Here is a 23767-nt window from a genome sequence, read left to right as displayed (position 1 = left end):
GTTGGTCCCCTGAAATGAAGGTGGAGGCTCTAATGGCTTCCTTCATTACAGATGTCGGGATTCTACGGGTTCTATGCTCTCCAGATTTATTAGATTAACTTAACGCACCTTCTAGGAGTAGCCTTGCAGGTCTGACTTTCCAAGGATTAAATATTTTCCTCAGCCCTCTTCATCCCATTCCTATTAACGGAACATCAAGCTGCTGAGAGTCATCATGCAAGGTCAGCACCACGTTCTCCACCCCTCGTGACCTTTGCGGAACATCAAGAACTAATGTGGTGGCCCAGATGTTCCTCAGATTTCAGGTGAGATGGTGTTCTTTGTTATTTACTTCTGCTCCTCACCTCCTCTACACCTGGAGGAACGTTCTGGTCAGATGAAGGTGAGAGGAATAAAGAACCAGGAAGAACCCTGATGGAGAACCCGGGGAGTTCAGGCCTGGGCGGCGCCGACCTTCTTAAACTACCGCTAATCTAAGGCTTGATTTAAGGGCTTGTCTTCGGAACCAACCACACGGAACCTGCACCCAAATAGAACCGGGTCCAGTCTGGCGGTTCCTCGTAGATCACAATGTTCCCGCCGGCACCGGAGCCTAAATGCCTGGTTGTCATAGCAAGCGGCCATTTCTCTGATAAATGGGGCCGCGGACGCAATTTTCTGTCGTCGTCCCCGGGCTGAGTCACCCAAGAACAGAAGAAGACCTCTGCGTTCTGTGACGTCTGAGGAGAACCTGCTGGGTTCTAAGAGGATTCTCTCAGTTCCTATATGGTAATTATACATATGCTCCAGGTCCATCACTGACCCCACCCAAGGTCACTTCCTGCCCCTCAGATGAACCATCAGATTCCGCAAAAATGAGAGATTTTAGAACCACAATTTTGTGGTTCTGAGAAATTCCAGGAGGAACAAAATGGAGGTTCCCAGAATCTCCAGGAGGGACTAGACAGAGGTTCTGTTGTTACATCTGGACCCAGCTTTTATTCATGATTTCATCGCTGACGGCAGGACAACAAGAAACTAATTACAAAATAGCCCCCCCTCCCCCAGGCGTTATGGCGGCCCCGGTGAGATGGAGCGGCGGCAGAGAACGTCGTCCACCTCAGAGGGCGTGGCTCCCTGAAACATTTAACACGGGTCAACATCGTCAATCAACTGTCAATCATCTATCCGGGGTTACAAGGTTTTAATTTGGAACAGAAAGTGTTTTGAGGTTCCACTTCCTCTCCTGAAAATACTGGACAGCACTGTGAATGGTCCCATCCCTGTGGTTAGCATTTAGCTTTTAGCATTTTGCGTTAGAAATTATAAGGCTTACTTACGAAGTTGAGTCTGCGTACAGCCCTTGCCGTGGTCAGGAGGCCCCGGACCCGGTCCTGGATCTCCTCCCACTCCCGGTGGGAACCCGACTGACACCTGGAGAACCACAGGGAGGAACCACCAGGTCCGCTTTAACATCTTGGGGAACCAATGGAAACAGAACCCTTGGCTCGGGGCTGGCGTTAGCTTGGCTGTTCGCTGACATGTTGGTGAAGCGCTGGGCTATTTCACCCCCTGAAGATGTTCTAAAGGAAGGACATTTTCCTCTGGAGAACTCCCTAATGGCCCACAGTACAGGGTGTGAGGAGTTAAACAACCTGCAGAACACTAGCATCCCATGTAGCGCGCAGCTAAAATTATTTCACATGACAAGGCTAATGCTGCTAGTATAGCAATACAGACTCTCTGATTGGTTAACAGCGCGAGAACATGGAGCAGAATCTCACACCTTGGTCAGGAGAGGTGGTCAGAGGCAGATATTCCTTCTGATGACCACCAGGTGGCGCCGCCTCTGGTGGCTTCATTCGCCATCAGTCATAGTTAGATCTCACATGAGGAAATTTTACGTTCCTTGCACTTTGACGTGACATTCTCCTGTCAGTGCCTGCGAACGTGGAGGCTACTCAACAGGAAGTTCCCCTCTTGCACATCCCATTAAGCCAAAGGAGGCCATTGAACCACCAGCCCTAACTCCAACCTCTGGTCCCCGTGAGCAAACATCACCTCAGGTTCTTGTTGAACTCCACTTAAATGCCTGAGTTTGCGTCGCTAACGCTAGCCTGGGAACTGACCTGGTTCTCCGAGCGTGTTTCCTGTAGGACTGCCATGTCAGCGAGGGTTCCGAACGCCGGCGAGGGCGTCCAAAGGAGTCAAGCTCGTCGGTGGTCCTTGACAACTGCCAGGTTGGAGGAGAGGTAAATGATTAGCGACTAGCTTAGCATCACTTCATGGCTGCTGGAAAACAGCAAAGTGGAACCAAGGCTGGTGTTGAGAACATCAGAACTACTGCTGGCTCTCTGCGAAGCCACGCCCCCCAACACTCCAACCAATCATAGGCCGGAAAACTACAACATCCTCTCTGCTTCCAGGAACAGGAAACCAAGATGTTTCTGTTTTCTGAGATGAGTGATTGGGTTTTTATTAGTCAGGTGTTTATTGATCGGGGGATCACTGATCAGGTGATAAGTGGTCAGGTGTTTATTGATCAGTTGGTGATTGATCAGCAAATGATTTGTCGGGTGGTGATGATTAGGTGTTTATTGATCAGGTGTTAATTGGTCAGGTGGTCATCGATCAGTTGGTGGTTGATCAGGTGTTCATTGATCAGGTTATGATTGGCAAGGCAATAATGATCAGGCGATCAGTGTTTCCTACCAATGTGCTGGACATTAATGGTTTCCCCGCAGATGACGGGTAGATTTCTGAAAGCACAAGAAAATCAAGAGAGCCGGTTGGACGAGACAGGAAATGGAACCCAGGACATGAAGTGGCTTCAGATCCAACATATAAATCACAAACAGAGTTACTTGATTGATTCTGGGGGAAACTGGGTTGTCTCAGATGCTCCACACAGAAATAAATAATATGATGCGCAGGAATAAATAAGTAAAGATAATGAAATACGAACGGAGGGGGACATCCAAACCGGGTTAGCTGTTGAATGAATTCCTGCAATTGTTCAGCATGTCAAGGATTATAGGTGGGGGTGTTGGGGCCCACCTGTGGAGGACATCTTGGGCGGCGGGAGGGAGAAGCTGGTGAACGCAGAGGGGCGTCGCAGTGAAGTGGGTCGGGCAGTGCCGGGCCAGGATGACATCATCTGCGGGCCAATCAGAACACAGCCTGAGCTGCTGCAGATACATAGGAAGCAGCAGGTCACTGCGCCCCCTGGTGGCAGGAACATGTGTATGTATGTATGTATGTATGTATGTATGTATATATATATATATAAACATAGACAACAAATAATAAATAATTCGTAATTTTTTAATAATTCAATTTGTTTTATGATTTTTATATTTATTTATTTTGAGTCCAAAGAGAGAAAAGAATCAACTGATATTTACAAATAATTTAGTTTATAAATATAAAATAAGATAATCAAAAATGAATACATTTGAAAAGAAACACGAAAAAAAAAACAGCAGGATGCAACATGCTGATTTTTTTTTAACAAGGTTATGTAATAAAGTACCCTTGAATTTGATTTACAAAAACTTTCTGGTCATTTCTATGTTTATTGTACTTATCTTTATATATTTTATTCTATTTATTTTATTATACTTTCTGAATCCCTTGCTGGAAATTCCTCTCTGCATTTTACCCATCATATCATACGGAAAATCATTTTTTATTTGTTAATTATAAATTTATATATGCATTTGGATTTAGGTGGGTATTTGTGTGTGAGTGTGTGAGTGGGTGTGTTTGTTTACACATTGGGAGCGGGTGGTGATGTCCCAGTGGGCGGGGCCTGCTCTACCCCCGGCCCTGGGTGGGGACAGGGACCTGGAGCGGCGGAGGGTGGGTGTGTGTCCTCCGTTGGCTCCGCCCCCCTGAGGAGCCGGGGTCAGGAGGACACTGGGGCTCCTCCTATTCGGAGCCTCGACCTGGACACACAGGAAGGGGGCGGGGCCTATAACTGGACGGGTCACCTATCAATCATTTATCCATTCACCCTCTCAATCACACCTGTGGATGATTTTGAGCCTTCAAAGAACCTGAAGGGAACCCAGGCAGGAGAACCTGGAAGGAGAACCCTCAGAGAACCCAGGCTCACCAGGGTCTGGTTGGGGTAAATGTTGGTCTGGGCATCAGCAGAACATTCCAAGATGGTGGTTCTGGTGGAGAACTCCAGGCGGGGGGCGATTCCCTGCAGGAACACGCTGAGGTCACTTCACTCCCGCCAAAATGAAAGCATTTACAGAAAATCCAGCTGTGAACATTTTTTGAGGGAAGAAACCCGGTTCGCTCTGGACCAGGACCTACAGGGAAGTACGGAGATCGGGTCATCAGAACCTCACGGTCCACGCCAGAGAATGATGGAACCAGTCTAGGTTCTGGGAAAAGGAAGCGGCGGGCGTCCTCCTCAAAGAAAGCCAGGACTTCAACGTCTGCACACACACACACACACACACACACACACACACACACACACACACACACACATAAAGGTCAGTCAGGGTTCTTGAGCTCCCGGAGAACATGGAAAACATCAGATGTCTCACCAGGAGGAATCAGCTGCAGCAACTCAACTCTCACCATCTCACCTGGAGAACAACACACATATGGTGACCTTCAGTGACCTTTGACCCTACACCCACTTGTTAACTCCATGATATCACCAAAGGAGAGGGATGGACAGGTGAGGAATGATCCAACTCATTACTAATCAATACTCAGATCAATAATCAGCAGAGAACAGAGGAGCCTCACGCTGCAGAAGGGTGGCCAAGTCCCCGGGGTCCAGGGCCCGACGAAATACCTGCATGCACACACACACACACACACACACACACACAAACAATTAATAAATCAATCAATAAATCGTCTACCCATGACGTCTACTGATCTTGTGTCCAGGAAAATTCCTGCTACATTTTTCAAGTAGATGTACTTCTAAGAGTAATAGTGGCATTACTAGTAGTATTATCAGTGGAAGTAGCAGCAGGGGTATTTGCAGTATAAGTAGCAGTAGTAGTCCAAGTAGTAGTATCAGCAGAAACTAGCAGTAGCAGCAGCAGTTGCATTAGCACCAGCATTTGTAATAGTAGTATTCAAATTGATAGTAGCAGTAGCAGTAGTACTAGTATATGTTGTAGTAGTAGTACTAGTATTGGTCATATTAGCTGCAGTCCTTGCAGTAGCAGCAGTAGTACTAGTATCAGTAGCATCAATGGTAGCAGCAGCTGTATCAGTATTAGTATTAGTAGTAGTAGCACTAGTATTGGTAGTATTATTAGTAAGTAATATTAATAGTAGTACTAGAAGAATGTGTGAGGTGTAACTTGCAGCTGAAAAACTTTATGTATGTAATCTCCTGAGTGCCTGGTGTTTGACACATTATTGATAATTGATGATGAGATCCGTATCAGTGTATCAGGTGAGTCGCCATGGCAACCTTTTCAAAAGTCATCTTCTGGCAGAAGATGAGGGGGAAGAGCGGGGGGAGGCAGTCCGTCTGGCGGAGCTGGCCCATGACCTTCATCCTCAGGCAGAGGTCAGCCCTGTAGGGCAGGTGCACACCCGGGCATGACACCTGGACACACACACACACCAATCGACTTCATTGATGAATTATTGATTGAAGGTGGAATCAGGGAGGAAATGAGGAGATGCCATTTATAACAATCGTTAACAATCAGAGGACCAATAAGTATCAGAGAAATCAAGAGAAAATTGTGATATTTCTTCTGTTTCTAAACAAATAAAAATAAACTAACTTCTGCATGAGTTTCATTCACTAATTTGAAGCCCTCCCCAACATCGACCGGAAGTTAGTAAAGTGCGAGTTACTCAGACAGCATCGCAACTAAAAGCCTCGGAAATCAACAGAGCAGACTTCCGATTGTTCTCTCGATTATTTAAGTTTAATTATAATGGGTATTTTGGGGAAATAAATTATTTGTAAATTTAAACCACGTGATTGGCAGAACCCTTGGCGGATAAATCTCTAAATAGCCGGCTTTTATTTTGAAAGCACACAGAGTCCTCACTTCCGCTAATGGATTTTTTTTTAACTTTACAAAACACCGGACTGTCAAACCCGCGTTGTGACTCGCCGGTGGGCCCGGTTTACACGCGTGTCTTACCGCGCTGAACTCCAGTTCAACCACGACTTTGAGCGCCTTCCGTGACATTTGTGACGGGACGCGGCCGCCGCTCCGCGTCGCGCCTGCTGTTGCCGGAGTAACCACAACTTCCGGTTGTCGGTTCCCACGGCAACGGGCAGCCTTTTGCCCAAAGACGCTGAATGGACGCGTGTCGTCCGACCCCGTTCGCACCTGCCTACGCACGACCGGCGCCGATCACTCCCTCCGTCGTGTTTATCGATCACCGATCGCGGGTTGGCGGCCATGGCGATGACGTCACGGAGCGTGCACCCCTTCTTTGTAACATCACAGCTTCTCCTGGAAGCAAGAAGCATCCGGGTCACCTATGTGACGTCACTGCAGCCGTGGGGTGATGTCACCCTGTGTCCAGATTTGTTCTTAGCTTCCTTCAGCAATGCTAAGCTAGGCAAATGGCCAGTTAAAGTTATCCTACATGCTGTCTGAATGACTGTGTTAGCTGCTTACACGTGTAGTTAGCCATACAGCTACTACTGTTATACCATCCAGCTAGATTAAGCTAGCCCATAGGAGTGTCTCACAGGATTGTACCTGGATGAATCATTTTAAGCAGCTGATTTATGTGACCTAATTCCCTAAATGATGAGCTAGCCCAGCTAACTTGTAATAGCCACACATCACAGTGGCCACATCCAGCCAATCGTGTTATGTTAGCTAGTGATAGGGAGTGTCTAATATGACTGCATGTGGCTAACTTAGATAGCTAGCAGTTAACATGGTGTTGTTTGGGTGCTCTGTTAGCAACTCAACACATCAGCTATTGTTATTCCATGTGGCTGGCCGGACCTAGTTAAGAATGATAGTAGCAGCCAAGAGTCCTTGATGCTAAGTTGGCTAACTTTCCTATTTGGACACAGTGACATCATCTTACCTACATACTCACAGCTACCTTATTGCCTTAGCAACCCATTTGGATGCAGGTGGGACCGGGACATCACCCCACCCCACCCCCAACCCAAGGGTGGGGTGGGGTAATGACTGACAGGAGACAGTACACGATAACTGCCAGCCTTTAATCCCGCCTTTTGACAGCTGTCACTCATCCACCAAACAGTCAGGAAGCGCAGGGTTTCAGCAGCCGCTTCCTGCCGGATTGCAGGATTTCAAAATAAATCTAGTCCAACTTCCTGTTGAAATAAAGTCTGAAACCAGGTGGGAGTTTAATCCGTTTCTGGTCTGGCCCTGAGCGCAGACAGGGGGCGGAACCTGCAGATGGGTCCTGGAGGAGCTTTACTCCTCCAGGACCCAAGACCCTCCAGGATCCTTACTTGGATCCAGAGGAGCCTCATGCAGGTCCAGGTGGTTCTCCATCTCCAGGGGAACCCTGCGAGGTGTAAACGTCTGAGTGGAATTTTAGGCCGTGTTCTTCATAGGTTCTGATGGTTCTGACAGCTCTGGTCCCAAAGAGTCTGGTTCCTGGTCCGATTCTGAGTCCGATCCCTGGTCTCCAGCAGTGCCTCGGTACCCGAGGACAGCAGTGGCTCCTTTCCTGGGCGGCAGTACGGAGAAAAAGGCCTCCTTCCAGCTGCCCCGGTCCAGGTAGGCAAGCACAATCTCAAACACTGAACGGACACACACACACACACACACACACACACACACACACACACACACACACACACACACACACACACACACACACACACACACACACACACACACACGCACGCACGCACGCACGCACACGCACACACACACATGCATGAACACATGAATACCAGCATGAACACGGTCCCAGTCTGTGCGTGTGTGTGTGTGTGTGTGTGTGTGTGTGTGTGTGTGTGTGTGTGTGTGTGTGTGTGTGTGTGTGTGTGTGTGTGTGTCGGGGGGGGGTTGGGTCTGTGTGAGTGCCCATGAGTGTGTGACTGCTGTGTATTTGTGCACGAGTGTATCGTGCATCCGTGAGTGTATGTGCATGGTTGTGAGCGAGTAAATGTAGGAATCTGTCGTCATCTGTGTGTGTGCGAGTGCATGTATGTGTGTGTCTACCCACCATGGTTGACAGCCAACACCTTGCGCGTGTTCATCCTGACGAAGGTGTCCAGGGGCAGCTGTCCGTGTCCAACCCCAAGAGCCTGAGCCCGCTGCAGGCTCACACCCTGCACACACACACACACACACACACACACACACACACAAACACACACACACACACAGCTGCATTACCCACAATGCACCACCACTGAAGGTCACCATGGCAACTGGCAGCTAGTGATTCTTGCTTCACCATTAATGTCTCAGGACTTTGAACTCCTGGTGAGGACCAGAGCTTAGCTGCTCCTCAACTCAATTGATAGCCACCAGGACATGCATGCACGCACACACGCATGCACACACACACACACCTTGTGGTGGTTATGGTCCACCAGGCCTCCAATAACATAGGCTTTGTTCTGGTCAAGTTCCTCCAGGACGTTGGGTGAGTCGGAAGTCAGGTACACCAGCTCCTCCTTGGGCAACACCTGGCTGAAGTGTTCTGTCCGGATGGAGATGTCCTGAACACACACACACAGATCAGCGGTGCACACAGGAAGTCCTGGACTTCCACAATAAAAGCCTTTTTTTTTTTTTTTTGTTGGGTACGTAAAGGTTTTTAATTTGAAGGGCCATTGGAACGGGATGGTCTGAGAACATCGTCCCAGTTTGAGGGCAGAAAGGGGCAGGGCTATGGCTGCATAGAGGTTATCAATAATGATAATTTTGGGAGAGGCGTGATGACATTACAGAGGTCATAAGACGGGCTTCACCTTCCAGTTGACCCAGCCCCGGTCCTTCTCATCCATGCTGCGCTTCAGCTGTCCCCCAAGGCTGGTCAGGTAGAACTTGTTGGAGGAGCAGAGGTCAGAGGTCACACACCCTCCTCCAGTGGCTCCTCTGGACGTGAGGTAGCTCTCTGAACTGCACCTGGATGTCGAAGCCCCGCCCCCTTCAGCTCACCTGGACCGGACGCGAAGCCCGGCGGTTCTCGGCGTAGCAGCGCTGGATCTGCTTGTGGAGCTTGTTGACATCCTGGATAGACAAAGAGGGGTCACTGAAGTCCTGCCCCCCCCAGACCTCCCGACTTAGCCTTACCTTGAGTAGCATGAGGTCATCAAAGCTGCAGTCGACCACCAGCCTGAGCGTGGAGGGGGTGACCTCTCTACGGGGGGCCTTCCTGGCCCTCGGTCCTCCCCCTTCCTCCAGCCCCCGCTTCCGCCGCTGCTGCTTACGCTCCTTCCTCTTCTGCCTGCAGGAGGATTCAAACATCAGACTCTCGTTTGACAGGGGGTCCAGCGGAGATCGTTAACCAGATATTGATAAGGTCAGGGTTCATCAATTAATTTCTTTGGATGTAGTTTCTAGATCTGTATGGAATATTATTAAGTTTACTATCTTTAACTTTTTAAACATTAATAAATATTAATATTCTTAGAGATGCGAATGTTGCGTTAACAGAATACATAGCAGGACGTGCAGACGTCAATTCGGACGAAACTCCACTGCACCTCTGGATTTAAGAGAAATGTTTGAATCAGTTTCAAAAAAAGTAGCCATTTACGCCAAAATATTTTGTAGGTTTGAATGTTTTTGACTTATTCGTTACGGGTAGAAAAAACTGACAAGTTTAGGCTAAAATTGTCGTTAAAAATAGCGCTCTTAAACGGGCAGATATTTGAATGGAGTTTGGTACGGCAGAACTTTGGGGCGGAAGAGCTTCACGCCGTGCCTCCTTACTTCCGGAGCTCCCTCTCCTCCTCCCATTTTTGCTGCTTCATCAGCTTCTTCCTCTGCCTCTTCGACAGTGTCTGCCCCTCTGCCGCCGCCTCCCCGTTCGTTCTCTCCACTCCAGCATCTTCACCCTCTGCCGGGGGAAGTGCCACTTCCCCCGTCGCGGCGTCAGTAGCCATTAACCCGGCACCGCGGCTAGCCGCGGCTAACGCGACTCGACTCTAGCGCTCGCGTGTCGCCTCTCCGACCGACTAGGAACAAACCTGAAGCTTAAAAAAGCCCGAGAAAATATCTCGACTGTGGCTTTTCAGGGTACAGAGGCGGGCTATTGAATTTAACCCACAACGTCGCGACACCGTGATTGTCTTTCAGGAAAAAGAAAAACTAAAGCTAGCAAACATTCGCCAAGTCTCGGTTCCACGGGCGATGAGTTTCTTTGACGTCATCAGACCGCGCTGCGCAGGCGCACTGAAGGAGTCGAAAGTGTGGAAACCTACTTGTCTTTTTATTCGCTATGTTTTAAGACTTAAAACATATTGATTTCGAATAAAAAGACTTAAGTTGTCTTATCAGTAGATGACATTCCACGTATGTTGTGTTTTTATTTAAGTTTTCTTCATGAAATAGAGAAATGAAACCGGTGTGGTAATAAAGAATAAACACCTGTTATTTGTGTTTGGAGTAAATTGTTGCATTGTGAATTAAATGAAATGTTAAAAGCAACACTGGAACAATTGTGTGATTATTTATATTTTTATATTCTTATATTTAATTCTTCCTAATACTTCCTCACTAAACAAAAGAGTTTCTTGCAGGGTGATATCTGGCAGGTCCTGAACGACACTTCCCTTGAATCACCTTGAGGCCTTTAAAAAAATCATTTATATTTTGTGAAAGCGTGTAGTGTGAAATCATGTGGCCATATTTGGACCTGCATCTTCAAGAGGGGGACCACTAAGTTTGGTATCTCCACATCTCCTGCTTTCAGGGTCAGGGGCGATGAACATGGTTTAACCTGGATGGGTTAGCTGTCAACAAACCATTCACCCTATCATTCACACCTACATATAATTTAATCTAAACAACTGTTTTTGAAGACAGTGTTTATGTGTGTGTGTGTGTGTGTGTAGGCAGTAATCAGTACCATTGATGCTAAGTAAACCATCTGTGCTAAAAGTCCCCCAGCTGGCCAGGGATCCAAACATGACTGGGTTAGAAGGATGTATGGCGTCATGTTGCAAAGCCCTGCAGATGCATGTCTGTAAACACACACACACACACACACACACACTGGGCCAGGCAGACATGTGTTGACATGTTAATGGATTAGCACTCACTTTTGATGTCAATCAGTGGATCATCTGCAAAGAGGATGCAAGAGGTCCTCATCGTGAGCAGTTGTGCTGTTAGCATAGTCCCCCCCCCCATTGCTGTGAGCAAATACCCCACGTCCCTCCATCTTTGTAGTCTTTAGGTCCCAGATTGAAACAGAACTACAATCCTGCAGAAAACATCTCAGTACTAACAGCCTTGTTCCCAATGGTAAACACACACCCAACCCCTTCGAACCAAAATAATCATCAGAAAAACACATGAAAAACTTTCTCGTACTTAATTCTGAGCTAATTACATTTTTAATTTCCAACAAAAAGCAAAGAAACAAAGCCTGAAGATCTGTTAAGATCCTCTCATTCATCCTGCAGGAGTGCACTGTTGGGATATGGATGGATTGATGGATGAATGAACGGGTTGGTGAAAAAGAAAGGATGGATGACTGAGTGGATGAATGAAGGAATAACTGCAGGTTTATAAAAATAAAGCTTTAACGCAAATCTGCCGAAAACATACAGAACCAGTAAGACTAATGTCTTCGCAGTACTTGTATTGTCCCTCTTCGCAGTACTTATGAGTACTGTGGTGATTAATTTGCAGTAGTACTGTTTATTTCCGTGTAATAACACTGTGAGCGCCCTCCCCCCTTCGCCCCAGGTTAATTGGGCCTGTCAATCAACACAGTAAGACATTTGTTCTTTACACATATGAGGAACAAATTGTCGGATATTTTCAAAAGGATTGTCAAAAGTCCTGGAACCTTGAACCATCACCTTCAAGGTGGGGGGGGGGACGGGGGACAAAGGAGTAGGCAGGAGCCCAGAGATCCTGGAGGGTATCTGCTCGGTTCCACCCTGCCAGGAGAGAGAGGGAAGGTCACAGGTGTGACAGTTAGCACAGTGAGCAAAAATCATCCAGACCTGAATAGTCAACATGTGCTGGAAACCACAGCGCTGATTATGCAGCGACCACCCGCTAGCTAGCAGTCACAGCCCAGAGCTAGCTGCTGGTTTTAGCATCAGCGTAGAGTTCTGAGGTGGCAGGCATTGGGTACTAGTTAGCATATTAGCTTCCATTGGCAGGAACTTAATAACCAGGATACAGAATGCAAATGTCCACATGACAGAACTACAAACATGGTGTCACTGGAGCCTTAGAATCAGCTCTCTGAGAGTCCGGACCTGTGGAACCGACTGGTTGGTTCTCCAACAATTTCGAAGAGATTCAAGTATTGACTAATTACTCCAACCCTGCGTTTACTGCCATCTCTTGATTATTTGGTTTGAGTATTTACTCCCTTTAGCATCCGTGCTAACTCTGGAAGTGCTAGACGTAATTTGCCAACGAACACTAAGATCGGACAGTAAACAGAAGATGGAGAGGTACTATTATAGTATTATGCTGCTTGATGAAGTACTGAGTGCTGGTATTCTTGCCCCTTGGGAGTTTGGTACGAGTTTAGAACACGGGGGTTCTTTAAAAGAACCCAGTTTCTCAGCCCGTCAGCGTAAACAGAACCAGCGTTCTTGAGGTGGCCCCGATCTGACCCTGGTATCTGTTTACATGACCAACATAGCTGTTGCCCCTGGGCGGGAGGGGTCAGATGAGAAGGGGAATTCCACCAGCCTGGAGTCCAGGGTGCAGCTGGACCTGCTGATCGGGGGCCATCTGAACCCCACCCCCCTTCAAATGGCGCCACCTATTAATAGCCCGTCGCCCCTCCTTGACATGCAACGGCAGCTGAACCCACGCCTCGGCACAACCAAGTCCCTGGGGTGCACTTGCGCACCCTCCTTGCACCTCCTGCAGTCGAGGTTCATGCCTCTTTTACGGAGCACTCAGCCAACCCGCCTCAGACCCTACAGTCAAGAATTCAATTGCAATCATTCAAACAATGGCGCTGACTGTCTTTAGTGGAAGTACTGTATATGAGTACTTCTGAGCACTACTATCTGTTTACAGTATCAAAAGTACATGCACTCTTTGCCTTTACAATTGTACCAACATTGGGCTTTGGGGAAACTCTTGAAGCATTGAAAAGGTGTTGAAGATAATCTTCAATAGCTTAGCTTGGCATCACGAACGCCAGCACGGACACTTCACACCTCAGGCATCATCGAACAAACGTCAACATTTTACCAACAAAGTCGATAAATATCGATGATGTCAGTTTAGCTTTGTTAAATGAGAAATATAACGAGCACCATGTCATTGGCGACATCACCAAGACACCATTCCGACTTTTGCTTCACGGCCAGTGATTCAAAAAGTAGCTAAACGAGGCTACGTCAGATGGAGTGAGGTGGCTGCCGCCACTATGAAGTTCTCTGGCTCATTCCAGAATTTTAGTTTGAAAAATCAAAATGGAGATCCACTATGCTGCTTGTCTAAGTTATGTTCTTTCGCTTCACGAGCTAAAAACCGTGCCTGGATGGTCAAAGCAAACCAGGAAGATTCCTGGTTCCGTTCGTCCAGGTGGAACACAGGGCTCCATCCTCGGCCCCTTGACATTTTCAAACAGCGCTGGCTGCTTGGAATCTGCGTTGGAGCTGCAGCGAGTCAGAACCCTGGCAAGGACTTTGCAACCCCGTGGCAGGAACATGACAGAAACATTGTCACTTCACAGAACTACTTCCACACTACGGCCAATCAAATTCTCACAACCTGTCATGTGTTTCTGCGTCTCATTTAGTGCAATGGATTTCAACATCGGCACCAACATGCAACAAGTCATGGGCTTCTGATTCTCCACATGGAGGCTGCTGGCAATGGAGGCTCTAATTGCACTGTAATAACACAGCTTGTTAAAATAGATCATTTCGTGAAGCATCAGGTTACATGCAGCGTGCAGCTCATCTGAAAGCCAATCAGCAGTCTTGACTCCAGACTGCCCTGAGGTTAGCATTTGCTGAGTAGCTAAATGTCTCGAGGCAAGGGGAGCTCCTGTCCCGGGGATCTACCAGATCTTCTGTTTCCATAGGTTTCCACTAGAAAGAAGCAGTCAATAGCAAAGAGCTGCCTGGTCCAGCTCAGCTTCACTCCTGCACACACCTCAGGTTGCTAGCAAAACAAAAAGAGCATGCAAGCAGATTGACTGACGGGGCAACCTGAGCCGAGGCTGTCTGTGCGGGACGGACGCCGTCATGACGCCAGTTCAAAATTGTCACCACCACCCACATCAGGGGCCACAGTCCAGTTGTCAGAAGCCACAGCGCTACAGGTGTTTGGAGCTCTAGAACGTTGACCACCCCGGTCCCCTGGGGGGCCAAACTCACTGCACTGTAGTAAAACAGCTCCCCTGCAATTTAGCAAGACGGTAACCATAGTAATCGCTAATGCTAGGCTCACATCTTATGTCACCGTAAAGACTGAAGCCAGACGAACGCCGACAAAACCGTAAAAGGAAACCTGGTAGACAAGCAATCGCCAGAGCAATATTGGTGGCAGAGACGGTATTTCATTGTCGAAGGACGTCCTGATCAGTACGGACCGTCCAGAAAGAGGAGCAGATGAAGGAACTCTCCAATGTATCACGGCTGAGAAGGAAAAGCGGAAATAATAACAATAATACGTTTTATTTAAGGCACCTTATTGACATTGGAGTTACTGCACTTTATTTCAATCAAATCTTCATTTATTTCATACATTTATAGATGTTCATCTGCTCTAGCTTGCTATACTACCCCTTGTGCCTTCCAATTGACCCGAAAGGACAAATAAAGTTTCTCTGACATTGATTCTGATTATTGGACCGAAATAACGGAGGCTCTGCAAATACCTGATGAAAACATCTTTCAGAAAAAGAAATGCTGAAAGAATCTAGTTGTAGTTTTCCATGTGTTTTTTCAAAATCTTTGCGAAGTCTTGAGACGTGAGACCCAGAGTATTTGGTCTTAGCCTTGTCTAAGCGTAGTAAGATAAGGCTAAGACTTGCGACTCTAAAAACTATTCTTAAGATGAGAGCTGGTGTGCGTTAATAGTTTTACACAAGTCTTTTCAAAGTTTTTGGTCTTAAGCCGTTCGTCTTAAAAGTGTAAGCCTTGCATTAGTTAGGACAGGCACTGTAACTTGAAGGCCTATAAAACAGGTAAAGGGAGCTAGCTACTGAGATCAGCATGAACAAAGATGGTTTCTGATTAACCTCAGTGGCCTTTGGGGTTCTGTTGCTTCGTAGAGTTGTGTTGCTTTCGCTTTGCACTCTTTGTTTTGTTCTTTTAGCAACTGGTTTTGTTGTCTTGGCCTAAACCGTTAGCCTGACCTTCGACACACTCCAAATAGCTTTACTATACAGGTGAGCTATGTTACACATAGTAATAGTACTATTTCTTGTCGGACCATCAGTTCAAGGAGTGAGGTTCTGAAACTGCTTCCTACTGATCTGCAGCTCCTGGTACCTTCTTACATTTACTGACATTAGCACCTGTTAGCATAAATAGAAGCTAGTTTTTCTGCAAGTACAACGGTACAATGGGTAACCATCTGGTTGGGAACATCGGATCAATCATCAGTGAAATTATGTGAGCTTGCAACAGTTGCCATGGCAAGAATTTGTATGGACCACAGCTCGCTCACAACTCTAGCTCTAGCCTTGGACAGATATCGAGCGGGTTCCGCTACTGGAGCCGGACAAACTCGGCCGTGTCCCCAGGAGAATAGAAGTACAGGTGGAGTCCAGCACAGAGAGGCTGAGTGAAACTAGTCTGGACCCTGTGGAGGAGCGTCATGGTTCCCGAGACGCTGTAGAAGGACAGAACCCCCGCGCCGTGGTCCAGGAACACCCCGACCCTGGAGGACGGCGGACCCCGGAGGGGGCACGGGACCTTGTTGTACTGATAAGTGTAACTGTTCTTGAAGCAGTGCAGCGCCCAGGACTGGTCGTTCCAGCCGAACACGCTGTCATGGTGCGCTCTGCTCATGCTCTTGGTTGCCACGGCGACACAGACACCACCGCTGCCGGTCCACTCCACCTCCCAGTAACAGCGCCCAGTGAGACTCTCCCGGCTCAGGACCTGGCCCGTCCACCCCAACAGTCTGCTTCCTTGACTCGAGTAGGACTCTGTGGGGAAGGTGGCCTTCCTGTTGCCTCGAGACAGCGCCAGCAAGGGATCGGCGGTGGATGGGTCCAGAGTGATGTCGCAGGAGTACTTCAGGAAGTCGGCTCGGGTCTCGAGTGTCGGATCCAGAAGTGAAGCCTCCACTTCGGTTTTTGTCCAGTTTCCTCTGCCTCGGTTCCTTGACAAACCTCCCTCCTCGGTGGATAAGGAGTCCATGGCAGAACATTTAGAGTCCCGTCCCAGTTCCTCTCCTGTGGCTTGACATGGCTGAAGAGCCAACATTGGAACCAGATGACTTTGCTCTTCATCTGCTTGTGACCGGTCATCGGTATTTGGGTCTCCTGTGGAAGGACTCCTGGAAACCTCCTGCTGTTCAAGGCAGTGTTCCTGGTAGACCTCCTCCTGGTCAGATTCCAGCTGTGGCCCCTCGTGCTCTGAATAGCTCTCAGAACCTTCATCACCACAGAATGCCGGTGGAGATGAACTGTGCCGTGAAAGCGAGGGACAACCTTGCGAGGAGAGGAGGTCTTCATCGGCGTTAGACAGCTCAGCGTCTCTCCTCTTCAGCTCGGTGATCTCCTGCTCCAGCTTCTCCTGAAGCTCCGTCACTCGGCTCACTTCACTCTCCTGCTGGAATCGGATCTGCTGCTCAACATCAGAACATCTTTTCTCCATGAGGCTGATCAGCTGGGTGAAAATCTTTGTGCTCTCCTCCACAGCCTTATCAGCTGAGATGTTGATGGCCGCCACCTCCTGCTGAAGGTCCTTCACGTCCTCCTCCACAGCCTGGATTCTCTCCTTGATTGTCTGTCGACTCGCCTCCAGCTCCTTCTGCCTCCAGGCTCTTTCTGCTGATGAGACGGCACCCTGGTCCCGGTCCTCCATGGAGCTGAGATAACGCAGGAGCCGCGGATCCGTGCAATCCAGCATCTTCATCGCCCCACCCTGGCCAGAGCAGAGGTCCTGGAGGTCAGAGGGGTCGTCCGGTTTCTGTTTGTCCGGGACTGAAGATTGAAAACAAGAAGGTAGGTTCAGCTTCATTTCCTGGGTCGGCACCATAGCAGCAGAGGCCTCCTTAAACATCAGAGGCCGTTCCTCTTGGTCCACATCTGCTTGGTCACTGAGTTTGACCAGTTGATCAGAAGACCTTAACTCCTCCTTGCTGCTCGGCTCCATCAGACTGTCCACCTGGTGGACATCTTCTGCCGTTGGGTCTGCTAGTGGTTCTCCCGCCCCTTTATGCCATGGTATCTCCATCTCGTGACCGCGACTGACGTCTGCATCTTCTACGTCTCCGATCAGTTGTTGAAACTGCTCATTCTCAGGGGCATAAGACTCCTCCTCGGAATGTTCCGGGGCCTCTTCCTGCTTCTCCTCATCGGCTTCCATTTGGTGCAGGATCTCAGAATCCCGAACTGGTGGTCTTCGTTTTTCGTTTGCCTGCTTCCGGTCATCAGGCCTGGGGGCAGGATTGTGGTCACCTGTGGAGTCAATCCTGGAAAGCCCATCCTGCTCAAGGACGGGGCCCAGGTGGACCTCCTCCTTCAGAGGGCTTGCTGGCGGTTCCTCGAGCTCGACAGAAGGGAGCTCCTCCCTCTGGTTCTGCCACAACAGTCTGAGGGTTTTCATGAACATGTGCAGAAGGTTGGTTGATCTTCCCTTGTTATTCCTCGTTGGTCTTTTTGGCTCCATGTCCAACCACTTCACCTTCTCAAGCTCGCGGTTCCTTACCTTTCCCTGGATTGTCTCGATGCATACAAGGCATTCCCAAACTTCTCCTGTCTCAGCGTTCTTTTGTCTTTCAAGTCCGGCGATCCCTCTTCTTCTCCTGTTGCAACAAAGTTCTGGACGCTATGATGATCACGGCTCAAAGATCCAGGCTTTACGGCGTAGTGCGTGATGATATAAGCAGAAGCAGATGACATCACGGTGACCTGGAGGTCACAAGACGCGCTCCCAGACCGTCCAATGAGATGTCTCGTTTTAATGTTCGAAGAAGGAAGGGATGGAAGGAGGTGGGGAAGGAAGCGAAGAGCAGTTGAGCTGAGCAAAGTCGAGGTGAAAAACCCTGAACGTCACCAGATTGACTGGAGAGGCAGGAGGTCTGAAAATTGTCTGACGGACCTCAGGAACTCAGGAGTTGGTAGAAGCCACCATATGAAGGTGCTTTGAGAAGAAGTAGCATCTGCCCAGGAGACACAAATTTACAGAGCCCAGATAAGATAGAGCAGATGCAGTGGAGACCCAAGTCCATCTGGACATTAGGTTACAGTCACAATAGTACAATGGTGTCCTATGAAGCCCATTTTAGAAGATCCATGTGTGGACTTGGGGTCAGATGGTCCTGAGGACAAGCAATGGTCCTACGGATCCAGGTCCAGTTTTCCACTGGGATCGGTTGGTAGAACATCTGACGTTCTCAGTGTAGAGGAAAACGGCCCCGAAGGCCTGAAGGAGAGATGTTTTCCGCTGCGGTAACAAATCACCACATTGTAGCAAATAAAATCTAACTTTATGATGTAACTTATTGTACGATACTTTGTTTATTATGTTACAGTTACAAAGATCATTCACTTGATTAATTTAAAAACTCTACTAATGACTTGTTATAAGAGCGTTATAACTTTAGTCTAACGGCAGGTTATGACGTTCATAGCATTAAAATCATGTGATTTTTACTTTGATACATTTTGAAACGGTCATTTCCATTCTGATGTCATAAATGTGCAATAAACACGTTATAGCCGACACGGTTCTTGTGATGGGTTTCCCGTTATTTGCTGTGATCTGAATGTGGATTCTTTCCTCCTGAGGGACCATCTTGGCCTCAGGGGACGGCCTCAAGCCTCCTTGGCCTCCAAGTTCCTTCTCGGTCTCAAGAGGGACCTCCTTGATGTTGCTCCTGGTTCTCATCACCGCCCCCCTGCCGGTGCTGAGGGTTAGCGCAGAAGCTAATGCTACATGCAGGTGCAGGAGCAGGGGAAGTGCAGGGGTGGGTGACTCACCGTAGGGGGTGGGGGGTGGGGGTGTCCAACGGGTGGTATCTTCACCGGTGCTCCACCACGAAGCTCATGGTGGTTCCGTCAAAGGAGGGCGGGGCCACGATCCTGGGCCCCTGCTGGGAGGTGATGCTGATGACCGGCGGCTTGGTGGTGGGCGCCACCCTGGTGACGTGGTGCGGCGTCGCGGCGGTGGTCAGGTAGAAGGGGGTGTCCATGTAGAGCGCCTCGGCCTGGGAGGGCACCGCGGCGTCCCCGCCGCCTCCATCGGGCGGCACCAATGCCAGCGCCCGGGCGGGGAGGACGGCGGGCGGCGGCACGAAGCCCGGGTAGATCATGTAGGCGTGACCGAAGGCGGCCATTGAGGGGACGGGCAGGGGGACGGGAGGGGCGGGGGCCGGGGGCAGGGGCACGTCCACGTACTGGCCCGTCTCGGGGTCGAAGAGGCGTCGGGTGGCGGGCTGGACAGGGGTGTCCACCAGGTAGTAGCTTCCCGTGGTCGGGTCCAGAAGCATCTTCCTCTGGGTGGCGTGGAGGAGGGGCTCGGGGGGAGGGGCGGGGGTGACGGCGGGGGAGAAGAAAAGCTGCTGGGGCGGGAGGGAGTGGTAGATGGTGGCCGGGGGCGGGTCGGGGGAGCAACGGGCGCCGGGCGCCGGCGGCGGGTCGGCCCGAGGCCGGCCGGAGAAGGAGATGGTGGAGGTCCTGTCGGGCGGGGGCTTCACCGGGATGGTGAGGTAGTTCTCGCCGTCTCCGGAGAACCTCCTCGCCGTAGGCTTCGCCTCCCGGGGTTCCTCGCCGGGCCTCGACTCCACCGCCTTCGCGGAGGAGGCCGGCTTGGGAGCCGCGCTCGTCCCGCCGGGGGCGGCGGTGGCACGGGGCGCCCTGGCGCTGACGGACACCCGCACCTCGGGTCTGCCGCCCCCTTCCCTCTCCGGAAGCTCCGCCCCCACTTCCTCGCTGGCGAGGAGCGACATCACGTGGCTGCCGGCGAGCGGCAGCGGCTCGTCCTTCCTCCTCCACTCGTTCTTCTCGAAGACGTACAGCTGCTCCATGGTCTTCACCGCCGCCTGCAGCTTTTCCAGCGCCGCCATCTTGGACTCGGGCTTCCTGTCCACCGCCTTGACCGACCTCCTCACCATCAACGCCATTTCCTCCGATCTCCTCGCCTCCTCTTCCGCCACCTTTTGTGGGGCGGCGGCTTTGGTAGCGCCCTCTGGCAGCGACAAGTCGACTTCCGGCGACAACGAGCTCACTTCCGGTGCCCGCTTGCCGTGACTGTTGGTGTTCACTGACTGACACTTGATGACGATGGGCGAACCGGAAGCGGGGTTCCCACGCGGCGCAGACTTCCTGTGCTCCGATAAGCCGTCTACGGCTGCGCCATCGGTCTCCATGGAGACAAAGTGATAGGAGCTCTTCACCAGCTTGCGCACGTCGCGCACCTGGTGGATGGGCGCGTGCAGCTTGGTCTTAGTGTCCCGGAAGTCCCGCACGGTGAAGTGCGGGACTTTGTCCGCGGGGTCGGCGCGGTGCGCGCCGCCGGAGCCAGGCCCCGGGCCCAGGGCGCGCAGCCGGGACACGCCGAGTGGCTGCGCGCCCCCGCGCTCTCTCACGCTCCTTAAGTTGATCTTGATTTCCGGCGGTTTGCACGCGGACGCGTGCTCGGAGTTCAGCCCCGGCGCACGGATGCTGGGCACGAACAACCGCGACATCTTCGTGGGCTTCCCGGCCGCCGCGCCGCCGTGCGCCCCTTCGTCGTGCGCACTGCGCAGACTCCCCGGCTCGTCGCCTCCCCCCCGACAGCGGAAGGCGACGGGGGGGAGGCTGCGCTGAACCGGAACCGGGACCGGGACCACCGCGTGTTCGTCCTCCGCCAAGTCCGAAGGCGTCTCCGTGCGCGTCACGGACTCGGAGCGGGAACACGCCCGCGTCTCCTCCCGCAGCTCCCCGCGCTCCATGCTGCGCTCTTGCTCGAACATCAACTTCTTGGAGATGACTTTCTGGATGAGGCTGGACGCGCGCACGGCCTTCCGGTGCGCGTCCTCCATGGCTGCGCGGCCGCTGCTCAGCACATCCGGGACGCGCTGACCCGCCGCCGGGGTGTGACGGCGCTGGGCGTCCCGCAGGGGCCGCGGGCCGGGGCGCCCGGCGGGAGGGGGGGAGGGGGGGGGAGTGCACGCGCCGCACGCACCTCGAATTTTGGCGGGAAAGCGGTCCCGGGCGTGCGCACCCTGGACGCTCGCCGCCGTCCGGCTCCGCAGCCTCCGCAGGGCGTCCCGCCGCCCCTCCCCTACTGCGCCTGCGCGGGCGGAGCCGCTGTCCCGGATGTCGCCAGGGTCATTTATAGCTCTGGAGGTGGCGATGATTGACAGGTGGATCGGTCCCTTATGGCCCACTGGCGGGAAGGAGAAATTAAAAAGAAACCCCAAGAGAGGAGATGGAAAGGATTGGAAAGGATCGATAATATCATCCTGAAGCATGTGCATCTTGTATTTGCAGGTGTTATTTGCGGTGCTTATGTCCTCTATTGTAAGTCGCTTTGGATAAAAGCGTCTGCCAAATGTAATGTAATGTAATGAAGCGAGTCATGAATGTTGGGGTTTATGTTGATGCTTGTTTTCTGTTGTTGTTGTGAATGAATGGTGTGTTTTTTGGGGGTGCAATCAATCTTGGGTTGTGTTTTTTTACCTGGAATTGAGCTGGAACAGTAAGTTATATTGCACGCTCCTATGGCGTGGCTGCGTCCAGTAACAGCTAATGCTCATTAAATAGACATTTTATCGTCACCCGGTCGTTTTCCTGACTAAAATGCTACAATACTTATGATGGTGTGAACCCCCGTGCGATCTTAACATTGTGTTTACTCCCCTTGTCCAACGGGTCAAAAATGACCCATAAGACAATCTTTGTACCCTAGTGGTGTACAGCCCACATGGAAACATAAACAAAAAAGAAATATCACTTTTTCTAATTATGGGGTCTCTTTAGGAAAAGTCATAAAATTTCAAGTTGGAAAAAAATAAGTTAAGGTGTTTTTTCTACAGCTAAACATGGTAGTGGGTCACTTTTGACCCGCAAGACAACACAAGGGTTAAATGCAGGCTATCCCAGCTTTAGTCAGGCGAGAAGCAGGGTGCACCCTGGACTGGTCGCCAGTCAACTGCAGGGCCACATATACAGAAAAAACAACCATTCACTCATTCATTCGGGGCAATTTTCCCAATGTTTTCCAATTAACCTGCATGTTGAAAGCGGAGAACCCGAAGGAAACCCATGCAGACACGGGGAGAACATGCAAACTCCACACAGAAAGATCCCCACATTGGAATCAAACCAGGGTCCTTCGTGCTGTGAGGCCGAAGCACCCCTTTTATTATATCATATTTAATTTAATTAATTAGATTTAGATCCAATTAATTCATTTAATTCTAAATTATTTTTTTATTTTTAAATATTTTCTTTCTTTTCATTTATGCTGGTTTACTATCCAATTCTACCACTCAGTATTTTTTTGCTTCATTCTTTTATTCATTCATTCCATCCAGGCCCTTGAGGTCAGGTGGTCTCCAAGGCAGAAGAACCTTGAAGATGCTCTGGGATCTGATTCTTGGCCCAAAAAAGGGAACATGTTCAGTAGAACGGAGAGATGTTTGTTATATTATTTCATTTATACAATATAAACTATATGGCTATATAGTTAATATAGTTTTTAAGACTAATGATGAGTTTGGACTTCACCATAGACCACTGTCATAAAATTAGAATTACATTAAAAGTTAACAATGTTGGAATATGATATTTTAATAATATAATAACATGCAATAACATTGTAGCATTGTAATAACATCATTATAAAATTTAAATATCATGTTAATAACAAGTTGATTAGGATTAAAGATTAATTTGCATCAATCAAAACTGAGTTATGCAAAATGATCAAGGATGAATTCAGCCATTACAGTTACCATGGAAACATGGATATATTATGGGTTCCTCCCCCCCCTCACAATATTCAACAGGGTAAATCTCTGCTCCTCGTGTGTCGTCTGGCGACTCGATGACTATTTCAGTGTTGGTTCAGATAAAGGAGCTAAATACAGCCGTGTGTATGTGTGTGTGAGTGAGTGTGTGTGAGTGTGTGTTTTGGCTGGAACTTGAGATTAATTTTCTCTTGCACTACATCTTATAACCACTAGAGGGCAGAGCAGAGCATTTGTGAAGGAGATAAATCTAAACCAGAAACAGGACCTGCACCTGGACATGGAGATGAGAAGGTGGCTGGTGTTCCTCCAGGAGAGGAGCCTCCTCAACGCTGTGTCACCACGGCAAATCCTGGGCTAGACCTATCCGCCGGCGGCTTGTCATCGCTGAGGGGGCAGGACTTCCTGACAATTTCCGGTTCTGATGGCATTGCTGTGGAGTAACTGTAATAACAAACACATCCGAGCAAGGGAACCTGATGCTAGGACCTTCTCAACGTTCTTGACGTTCCGTTTCCTCTTTCTGT

The 23767-nt window shown here is 49.8% G+C and overlaps 4 protein-coding genes across 7 annotated transcripts; all 4 read right to left on the bottom strand.

Annotated features, from left to right (window-relative positions):
- Positions 1–967: 967 nt before the first annotated feature.
- spata6l (spermatogenesis associated 6-like) lies at positions 968–7585 on the bottom strand. 3 transcript variants are annotated; one of them, XM_086165788.1, is made up of 12 exons: positions 7436–7585; positions 5438–5575; positions 4753–4801; positions 4545–4586; positions 4306–4430; positions 4097–4189; positions 3753–3926; positions 3037–3136; positions 2692–2738; positions 2109–2212; positions 1320–1413; positions 968–1116 (listed from the first exon to the last, which is right to left on the bottom strand). In XM_086165788.1, the coding sequence occupies exons 1-12, from the start codon at positions 7454–7456 to the stop codon at positions 1051–1053; spliced, it is 1053 nt and encodes a 350-aa protein (XP_086021914.1). In that variant the 5' UTR covers positions 7457–7585; the 3' UTR covers positions 968–1050. The 3 variants fall into 3 exon arrangements, with proteins under 3 accessions (XP_086021914.1, XP_086021913.1, XP_086021915.1); XM_086165787.1 differs by lacking the exon at positions 7436–7585 and adding an exon at positions 6129–6600; XM_086165789.1 differs by lacking the exon at positions 7436–7585 and adding an exon at positions 6321–6600.
- On the bottom strand, positions 7162–10334 carry trmt10a (tRNA methyltransferase 10A). Its single transcript, XM_086165790.1, has 7 exons — positions 9882–10334; positions 9240–9393; positions 9105–9176; positions 8915–8989; positions 8513–8662; positions 8161–8266; positions 7162–7729 (listed from the first exon to the last, which is right to left on the bottom strand). Exons 1-7 carry the CDS (start codon positions 10052–10054, stop codon positions 7521–7523), a joined length of 939 nt encoding a protein of 312 aa, XP_086021916.1. The 5' UTR covers positions 10055–10334; the 3' UTR covers positions 7162–7520.
- A 1158-nt stretch (positions 10335–11492) lies between these two features.
- On the bottom strand, positions 11493–21764 carry c19h4orf54 (chromosome 19 C4orf54 homolog). 2 transcript variants are annotated; one of them, XM_086165784.1, is made up of 2 exons: positions 19267–21764; positions 11493–12061 (listed from the first exon to the last, which is right to left on the bottom strand). In XM_086165784.1, exon 1 carries the CDS (start codon positions 21744–21746, stop codon positions 19308–19310), a length of 2439 nt encoding a protein of 812 aa, XP_086021910.1. In that variant the 5' UTR covers positions 21747–21764; the 3' UTR covers positions 11493–12061; positions 19267–19307. The 2 variants fall into 2 exon arrangements, with proteins under 2 accessions (XP_086021910.1, XP_086021912.1); XM_086165786.1 differs by lacking the exon at positions 11493–12061 and adding an exon at positions 18797–19184.
- On the bottom strand, positions 14805–18649 carry LOC147223754 (uncharacterized). Its single transcript, XM_086165804.1, has one exon. The coding sequence runs from the start codon at positions 17951–17953 to the stop codon at positions 15821–15823; it is 2133 nt and encodes a 710-aa protein (XP_086021930.1). The 5' UTR covers positions 17954–18649; the 3' UTR covers positions 14805–15820.
- Positions 21765–23767: the final 2003 nt, after the last annotated feature.

Source organism: Fistularia commersonii, chromosome 19 (genome assembly GCF_037954325.1).
Source record: "Fistularia commersonii isolate RoL2024-O1a breed Wild chromosome 19, RoL_Fcom_v1.0, whole genome shotgun sequence".
NCBI lineage: Eukaryota > Metazoa > Chordata > Actinopteri > Syngnathiformes > Fistulariidae > Fistularia > Fistularia commersonii.
Note: the sequence above shows the minus strand (reverse complement) of the source record. Positions and strands in the feature narration are given on the sequence as shown.

Bases quoted from the DNA above. Each gene is read 5' to 3' on its own strand.
- c19h4orf54 (XM_086165784.1), bottom strand. From the start codon at position 21,746: ATGCACATGCTTCAGGATGATATTATCGATCCTTTCCAATCCTTTCCA.
- LOC147223754 (XM_086165804.1), bottom strand. From the start codon at position 17,953: ATGGAGCCAAAAAGACCAACGAGGAATAACAAGGGAAGATCAACCAAC.
- trmt10a (XM_086165790.1), bottom strand. From the start codon at position 10,054: ATGGCTACTGACGCCGCGACGGGGGAAGTGGCACTTCCCCCGGCAGAG. The intron at 8,663-8,914 runs GTGAAGCCCGTC...GTGTGTGTTCAG, and splicing joins GGGGCTGGGTCAACTGGAAG to GACATCTCCATCCGGACAGA. The intron at 7,730-8,160 runs GTGGGTAGACAC...GTGTCCGTTCAG, and splicing joins GGTGTTGGCTGTCAACCATG to TGTTTGAGATTGTGCTTGCC.
- spata6l (XM_086165787.1), bottom strand. From the start codon at position 6,176: ATGTCACGGAAGGCGCTCAAAGTCGTGGTTGAACTGGAGTTCAGCGCG. The intron at 5,576-6,128 runs GTAAGACACGCG...GTGTGTGTCCAG, and splicing joins TTGAACTGGAGTTCAGCGCG to GTGTCATGCCCGGGTGTGCA. The intron at 3,137-3,752 runs GTAAACAAACAC...ATTGGCCCGCAG, and splicing joins TCACCACCCGCTCCCAATGT to ATGATGTCATCCTGGCCCGG.